This window comes from Columba livia, chromosome 28 (assembly GCF_036013475.1).
Source record: "Columba livia isolate bColLiv1 breed racing homer chromosome 28, bColLiv1.pat.W.v2, whole genome shotgun sequence".
In the NCBI taxonomy this organism is placed as follows: Eukaryota; Metazoa; Chordata; class Aves; order Columbiformes; family Columbidae; genus Columba; species Columba livia.
The window spans coordinates 585,754-594,524 of record NC_088629.1 but is presented as its reverse complement, the minus strand read 5'-3'; the positions used below and the strand labels follow the sequence as shown (position 1 = coordinate 594,524).

Sequence of the window (8,771 nt, the reverse complement as noted above, 5' to 3'; positions counted from 1 at the left end):
GAGCAAACCCCATTTTTAGAGCAGAAAGTGCTTTTGGAGAAGGAGCAGTTTTGGGGGCAAAACCTGCAGTTTTGGGGCAGGAGCTGCCTCACCTCAGCCTGGCGCGGAGACCCCACTCGGCCCGTTCGCAGCTGCAGAAATGCCGCTTTGGGCAGCGAGAAGTGACCGTCCCCCCGAAATGCTGCTTTGGGGAGTGAGAAGTGACCGTCCCCCCGAAATGCCGCTTTGGGCAGCGAGAAGTGACCGTCCCCCCGAAATGCCGCTTTGGGCAGTGAGAAGCGGCCGCCGCCCCCACCCCGCGGGACAAAAGCACCGGGGCGGAGCGGCCTGGGAACTCGCCGGCGCAGCGCCGCGCTCCCCGGGTTCCGCTCCAACGCGAAATTCCGCCGGGCGGGGAGCGGCCGGGACGCGGTTTGGGGCAAAATCAGCTGTTTGTGGGTCCCGCGCTGGAGGGGGAGAGCGTCCAATAAACCGAGTATCAGGTAACACTGAGGGAACAGGAAAATGAACAACAGTAAAAGAAAGTGAAGGAAAGGTAGTATGGTATAATATAGTATAATATAGTATGATATAATACAATAGAATATAATATGATACAGCATAATACCATATCAAATCATATAAATCATATCATTGTATCATATTATATATCATGTCATATCATCATATCACACCATCATATCAATCACAAGTATCTATGATATATCATCTATCACCTATCACGTATGATATATCATCCATGATATATCACCTATCACCTATGATATATCATCTGACATATTATATTGTAAATAGAACAGAGTAAAACAGAAGAAAGCAAAGCAGACTAAAGCAGAATCAAACAGAACAATATAAACCAGGATCAGGCTGTGCCGGCAGCGCCCCCCCCACGCACAGATTCGCTTTTGCACCGTAAAGCTGATTTTATTTTACTTATTTTATTTTTCCCAATAAACTCCGCGGTGCCGCCAGCGCCGCCCGGAGCCGAAGGGTGCTGGTGCGGCCGCACGGAGCGGGACGGGAAACCGCCACCGCGCTGAAACCGGCGTGACCGCCGGCAGAGCTGAGCATGGCAGCGCCGGCCGGGAGAAAACGCCTTTTGCGTCCCAGCCTCTTTTCTGTGGGGAAAAAGGTCTTTTTTCCCCCAAAAAGCAGCCAGAAGGCGCCTGGCGATCAGCTCCGAACCCTCGTGCAGCCCAGGGCAGATCGCTGCCCGGGGTTGTTCGGTGTGGACACACGGTACCGGGCTCTACAGCAGCAGGCGAAGCTGGCCATGCCGCAGGGCTGTGCTGGTTCCTCGCCGTGCTGGCAGATCGGTGCGGACACACGGGGGTTAACGGGCTCTACAGCAGCGGGCAGCAGGCGATGCCGCAGGGCTGTGGTGGTTCCTCGCCGTGCCGGCGGGTCGGTGTGGACACACGGGGGTTAACGGGCTCTACAGCAGCGGGCAGCAGGCGAAGCCACAGGGCTGTGGTGGTTCCTCGCCGTGCCGGCGGGTCGGTGTGGACACACGGGGGTTAACGGGCTCTACAGCAGCGGGTAGCAGGCGAAGCTGGCGATGCCGCAGTGGTTGTGGTGGTTCCTCGCCATGCGGATGTAGCCGGCGTCGCCGAAGTGCACCCCCCAGCTTGGGGACGGGGGACACAGGGACAAACAGAAATGTTTGAAAAAGGGGAAAAATGGAGTTACTTGTTCTGTGAGTGAAGAGGCTGATGTGCCGACGTCTCAGCACCGAGGCGCTTCCATTGTTCATTCACTTTCATTATTCAGGGTTAACGGTCGGACTCTTGGGAGACTTTTGGTCTCTTCCAACCCAAACTATGATCCTGTGATTTTATAATCCTACAATTAACCATTTCATGGCATTTCTAACCCAATATCAAGTCATGACGACACCATCAAGTAACTTAAGGTGGGTGTAAGTGCATTTTAGCTGCATTTAAGGTCCCGTCACATCTCCAGGTGCTGGGACACGGTTGAGCGTAAATTCGATGATTTAATGATCTAAGGACCGACCCCAATTCCCAACCTTTAACGAACCCTCTTGCACAAGCAGCAGCTGATCCCCCTCCCGCCTCTGTGAATATCACAGAACTGTAGAACATCGTCATTACAAACGTCGGTTACTACAAAACGGTGAGGATGCCAGCGGGAGGAGCCGTTCCCTAGGGACGAGCATATGGACAACGGGGGTTCGGTGACGGATGGTCGAGCCTTTACCTGTTTTTCACGAGCCAATAGTCTTTACCGTTGAGGGTCCCATAGCCGATGACGACCACGGCGTGATTCACCTCGTCCGTGCACCGCGGGTCGTCGTACACGCCTGCGAAACAGCGCGGTCGGGAAGGACACGGGCCACAACACCCCCTCTGGCTCAACCTCAGTGTCAACGGCAACCCAACCTCAACCACAACCCCAACCCTCAACCTCCACCCCAACCCCAACCTCAACCCCAACCCCAACCTCAACCACAACCCCAACCCTCAACCTCCACCCCAACCCCAACCCTCAACCCCAACCCCAACCTCAACCACAACCCCAACCCTCAACCCCAACCCTCCACCTCCACCCCAACCCCAACCTCCACCTCAACCCCAACCTCCACCTCAACCCCAACCTCCACCTCAACCCCAACCTCCACCCCCCACCTCCAACCCCAACCTCCACCTCCACCCCAACGTCCACCTCCACCCCAACCCCAACCTCCACCCCAACCTTCCACCTCCACCCCAACCTCCACCTCCACCCCAACCCCAACCTCCACCCCAACCCTCCACCCCAACCCCAACCCTCCACCTCCACTCCAACCCCAACCTCCACCCCAACCCCAACCCTCCACCTCCACCCCAACCTCCACCCCAACCCCAACCTCCACCCCAACCCTCCACCTCCACCCCAACCCCAACCTCAACCCCAACCCTCCACCTCCACCCCAACCCCAACCCTCCACCTCCAACCCCAACCTCTAACTCCACCCCAACCTCCACCTCCACCCCCACCTCAACCACAACCTCCACCTCCACCCCAACCTCCACCTCCACCCCAACCCCAACCTCAACCCCAACCTCCACCCCAACCCCAACTCTCCACCTCCACCCCAACTCTCCACCTCCACCCCAACTCTCCACCTCCACCCCAACCCTCCACCTCCACCCCAACCCTCCACCTCCACCCCAACCCTCCACCTCCACCCCAACCCCAACCCTCCACCTCAACCCCAACCCTCCACCTCAACCCTCCACCCCAACTCTCCACCTCCACCCCAACCCTCCACCTCAACCCCAACCCTCCACCTCCACCCCAACCCCAACCCTCCACCTCAACCCTCCACCCCAACCCTCCACCTCCACCCCAACCCCAACCTCCACCCCAACCCCAACCTCCACCCCAACCCCAACCTCCACCCCAACCCTCCACCTCCACCCCAACCCCAACCCTCCACCTCCAACCCCAACCCTCCACCTCCAACCCCAACCCTCCACCTCCAACCCCAACCCTCCACCTCCACCCCAACCTCCACCTCCACCCCAACCCTCCACCTCCACCCCAACCCCAACCCTCCACCTCCACCCCAACCCTCCACCTCCACCCCAACCCCAACCTCCACCCCAACCCCAACCTCCACCTCCACCCCAACCCCAACCTCCACCCCAACCCTCCACCCCAACCCTCCACCTCCACCCCAACCCCAACCTCAACCCCAACCCCAACCTCCACCCCAACCCCAACCTCAACCCCAACCCCAACCCCAACCCTCCACCTCCACCCCAACCCCAACCTCCACCCTGACCTCAACCACAACCTTCAATCTCCACCCCAACCTCCACCCCAACCCCCAACCTCAACCTTCAACCTCAGCCTCAACCTCAATGTCAACCTCAACCCCAACCCCAACCTCCAACCTCAGCCTCAACCTTCAACCTCAACCCCAACCCCAACCTCAACCTCCACCACCATTGCTGCTGTCTCAGGCTTTGCCGTATTGAGCCCTCCAGCCAGGAGCTAAGCCCCAAACTGCTGTTTTCCACCCAATTTCCCAAGCCTGACGTGCAGACAGACCCAGGAGTTGGTGAGGAAGGTCGGGGCTGGAGGACGTACCTGACTTGTACAAGAAGAAGGTGGGCTGGGTGGCATCGATGGCCACGGCCACTGGCCCCACGGTGGCCACGGCGTCCCTCAGGGCGGCCTCGTCGCCGTACGGCAGCTCCACGTACTTGGAGCAGGTGGCGGCGCGATTGGACGCGTTGTACCGGCACGTCCCGTTCTGGGGGGACAAGGGATGGTGGGGAACGTGGGGAACACACCAGGAACACCTCCAGACCTTTGGGACGTTTCTACCAACTCATTTTCACCCTGCACAACCCCGTTCTTTGCGTTTCTTTGACCCCCGCGCGCAGGTGACAGAAGAGACGCCCGGGGCACCGGGAGGGACACCCGGCCCTGTCGCTTCCCCACACCAGGAGCAGCCAAACCGAATCAGCAGAAATTTGTGCCTTCTTTCTAGAAACCTCCGATGACACCACCTCTCACTTCCATATCGAAACTGCCCCATTTCTTGCCTTTCCCATCAGAACCTCCTCCTCCTCAACCTCAACTTCTGCTGCCAGCTCAGCCCCAACACTCGAATTCCGCTTTTCCCCCTGGGGCTGAGCAGTCGCTATTTCGACCCGTTTCCATGGGCCGTGTTCCCGGGACTCGGCTCGTTCGGGCGCCTCCGGACACCGGGACCCTCACCATGGGGAACTCCGGTTCCCACGGCTCCGTCCCCCAGCCCTGCAGCATCACGCAGCACCTGCTGTATTTTCTTTAAAACCAGCCTTTTACGAACACGTTCACCGGAAATGTCGCCTACTGAAGTGGTAAAAATATCAATATCCCACTCCTTAGCTACAGAAGCTGGAATAAAATCCGACGCCCGGACTCAGGGCTCCTGTCCCCATTTTCCCTTCCGCACGGCGCGTTGCGCTATAATTTACGTAGGGCAGGAGTAAACAGGTAGAAATTCCGTCTGCTGGTGCCGCCACTCGCTTACGAGGAAAATAATAAAGGTCCCTTCCCCGGGTTTGAATGAATCAGCTGCAGAAGCCGAGGAGACGACACAGGGTGGTGGAAACCGTGACAGAGGGAAATCAGAACCATTTTGGTTGGAAAAGACCTTCAAGGTGATGGAGTCAACTGCCAACCCAGCGCTGGCACTGCCCCAGGCCCCGGGGAACCTCGTCTGCACGTGTTTAACAGGTGGAAGAAGAGAAGAAGGCCCGCAGAGAAGGAAGGGCCGTGTGCCCGCCCTCGTGTGTTCCGCGGGGCTCCGTCACCCACCTGGGCCGTGTAGGGGTAGGACTCGTCCGAGTCGATGCCCTCGTTGTCGATGATGTACTGGAAGGCGCTGGTCATGAAGCCTCCCTCGCAGCCCTTGTTCCCGTACATGGCAGAGCAGTCAACGAGGTTCTGGGCGCTCAGGGACACCAGCTTGCCCGTCTTCAGCTTCACCTGCCCCTCCAGGGCCCCCACGGCGCTGAAGGCCCAGCACGACCCGCACGCGCCCTGCGAACCCCGGGCGCTCAGACGCTGCCCCGCGGAGCCGAGGCCCCGGGAGGGAGCGGGAGCCGATGTCTGGGGGGGCGCAGGAGCCGAGGCCCCGGGCGGGGAGCTGGAGCTGCTCTGACCTGGTTCTTCACCTCGGTGACGCAGCCCTGGTCCCTCCAGTCCACCGTGTCCGGGGTCCCGCCGCGGCGCTGCGGGCGGTACCGGGAGCTCCGGTTTGCCCGAGCAGAAACCTTGAGCCCGGTTAATGAAGCCGCCACTTCCTCACTGGTCTGGGGGGAAAGAAAACACGAATTACTGGAAAAATCCAGCTCATGAAGTTCTGCTCTCCGGCAGGTCCTGCCGGGGGCGCAGGGGACGTCCCTTGAGCGGTCTGAGTGGCAACAGTCACCAGGTTTGGGGAGTCCTTGGCTTTCTAATTCCTTACATTTAGCTTCCAGACGCTCGTTTGGGTTGGACTCGACCATCTCCAGAGGCCCCTTCCAACCCCAACCGTCCCACGATTGAAAAGGGCGAGAAAAAGAAACCACGAAGCTTCACCCCACCACCAAAACCCCCTGGAGCCGGTGGGCGGTGCAGGAATCCCCCCCCCGCCACCTCGGGCTGCCAAGGAGGGTGGTTTGCACCATATAATGACCAGGACCGGGCGCGTCCACCCAAACGTTGCGTTAACAAGTTATTTCCCAACGGCCGGTTGCTTCACGCCGGCAGGTTGGTTCGAGCAGCTTCTCCGTGATTTCTGGAGCCCACGAGCAGACGAGGGGCTGGGGGGTCCCGGCAGCGTTTCCCCCACCGCCATTCCCCGCGGTGAACCGACGGCCAGCGCGGCACCCACCATGTCCCCCAGGTGGTTCATGGCCAGCTGGTAGGAGCGCAGCCCCAGCGAGTGCTCCAGGTTGTGCAGCGTCACCAGGCGCAGGTTCCTCTCCCACGTCACCCGCCGCTGCCCTTCCTCCTCCTGCAACCGAGCGCAAGCCCCGTGACACACGGCGACGACCTCCCTGCAGCCGTTTCACCCCCAAAACCTCGTCGGGAGCCCCCGCAAACCCGACCGTGCTCCGAGGAGCCATTGGACCGTCTGTGACACCGCGGTGATAGTGGCAGAGCAGCATGGCCATATTGACACCTCCACCCCGGAGCCCCCGGACACCGGTACCTCGTGCCGATACTCCTTGCCGTAGGTTTTCTTCCAGAGCTGCCAGTGCCAGTCCAGCGCGGGGTCGGGCTGTCCCGGCGCCACCAGGACGGTGACGGTCCCCAGGACGGTGACAACCACCAGGAGCTTCATCCCGCTCCGCCGGGACCGGGGACTCGGTGTCACCTGTGCCGGGAGCTGAGGGCTCGGAGCCGCAATTGACCCCTCAGTGACAAATCCGGTTTGGCGAGGGCGGTGGTGACACCCCCGACGTGGCGCGGTGTCCACACCGGGTGATGCCACCGGCTCCCGTCCCACCCCCACCCTCCGGTTCCCCCAAAACCCCGTGGGACGGGCTGGGAAATCCCACCCGGGCTCCCGAACGGCCCCGGGGGGCGAGCCTCCCGTCCCCACCCGCGGACACCGACACGCGGGGACACGTCCGGGCGACGTCTCGTCCCGCGGCTCCACCTGCCCGGGGGACGTTTCCACATCACCTGGTCAAGCGGCTGGTTTGGCAAACCTGCCTTTGCCAGTGTTAAATATGTATGTGTACATATATATATAATACAAACAAGAAAAGAAAAAGGCAAAAAGACTCCCAAAACAAAACACAAAAAACCTCATAAACAAAGAAAAAAACCTAATAAAAAGTAGTAAAATAAAAATAAAAGAAATAAAATAAAAGAAAATAACAGAGTTGGGCAGAGAAGATGGCGACAGAGCCCAGCAGAAACCAGAATTTCTCCAGTTTTACTTCCTCCAGCCCCGGTGCAGTTTGAACACAAAGCCCCGACGTACCTGGCAAAGCTGCTTGTTGGGTGGCGCGTCCGGACCCGCGGGTGACGGGGACAGAGCGGAGTGTCCCCAGCGCCGGGACGGACAGCGGGACAGACACCGGGACGGACACCGGGACAGAAACCGGGACACCAGCTGCAATTTGCTGGACAAATCACGAGCCAGGAAATGAGGAAACGCTCTGATTTCGTTTTCGCTTCGCTGGGAGCCGGCGCGGCCGTCACGCGGCTCTGAAGCGGGATGGTCGCAACCACCACAAAATGATGGTTTTCTCCCCAAACGAGCGGCCGGGCCCCGCGGAGGGTGGCGCTGCCTGTGGGGCCGGGGCAGGGGTTGCGCTCCGCCAAAATTGCTTTGTTTGGGCATTTGTTGTGGTTTGGTGCTGAGCTGAGAGACGGGACGGGGCCGAGGCTGGAGCTGGGTTGGGCTGGGTAGACCTGGGCTCCCAGCTGAAACCAGCCCAAAACAGCTTAGAAATAAACAAAATTAACATAAAACATAAAAATATAAAAACAAAAAATATAAAAACATAAAAATATAAAAACATAAAAATATAAAAACATAAAAATATAAAAACATAAAAACATTAAAATATATATAAAAAAATCACATTTATTGTGCTAGTTTGGGCTGGGTAGACCTGGGCTCCCAGCTGAAACCAGCCCAAAACAGTGCTTCAATGTAAATAAAATAAAATAATAAAATAAAAATAATAACTAATAAAATAATAATAAAATAAAATAAATAAAACAAAAATAAAAGAAAATCCTGTTTATTCAGTGCTGGTTTGAATCGGGTAGACCTGACCTCCCAGCTCAAACCGGCGCTCAGGACACCACTAAATCCTGCTGGGTAGACCTGAGCTCCCCGCTCACCCGGGTCAGCACCAGCTGCAGCAACAAAAAGACAACAATCTTATTTATTCCTTTTCCTGGGGGGTTGCACGGCGGGAAAGACACGGTTTAAATCATTAAGGAATTAAATTCGTTAATGAATTAAACCACCTGAGAAACAGCAGGTGAAGCTGAATGAATCCATTTTGAATCCATTAAAACCACTTTTTTTGGTATTTTTAAAACAATCCTCCCAAGGTCAGAGATGAGGCACCGGGTGGGATTTCAGCCCCGACGTGAGGATGAGGTGGAAACGTCCTGAATGGGGGTTTTGGTGGTTTATTGCCGGCGTGTTCCCAGCGCCGCTGCGCTGGCGCGGCCGTTCCCCCCGCGCGGGGGTCCCGGGGCTCCCGTGCGGCTCCTCCGCTTCTGCGCTTCGCACACGCCAAAAACGTGTTTAC

At 57.9% G+C, this 8,771-nt stretch overlaps 1 protein-coding gene across 4 annotated transcripts; it reads right to left on the bottom strand.

Annotated features, from left to right (window-relative positions):
* Positions 1-525: 525 nt before the first annotated feature.
* CTSS (cathepsin S) lies at positions 526-7,729 on the bottom strand. Of its 4 annotated transcripts, none has more exons than XM_065042829.1 (8): positions 7,481-7,729; positions 6,701-6,884; positions 6,380-6,502; positions 5,667-5,816; positions 5,320-5,544; positions 4,099-4,264; positions 2,221-2,323; positions 526-1,627 (listed from the first exon to the last, which is right to left on the bottom strand). In XM_065042829.1, exons 2-8 carry the CDS (start codon positions 6,830-6,832, stop codon positions 1,528-1,530), a joined length of 999 nt encoding a protein of 332 aa, XP_064898901.1. In that variant the 5' UTR covers positions 6,833-6,884; positions 7,481-7,729; the 3' UTR covers positions 526-1,527. The 4 variants fall into 4 exon arrangements, with proteins under 4 accessions (XP_064898901.1, XP_064898900.1, XP_064898899.1 ...); XM_065042828.1 differs by having other exon boundaries at positions 6,701-6,865; positions 7,481-7,726; XM_065042827.1 differs by having other exon boundaries at positions 6,701-6,877; positions 7,481-7,719.
* Between the last annotated feature and the right edge of the window lie 1,042 nt (positions 7,730-8,771).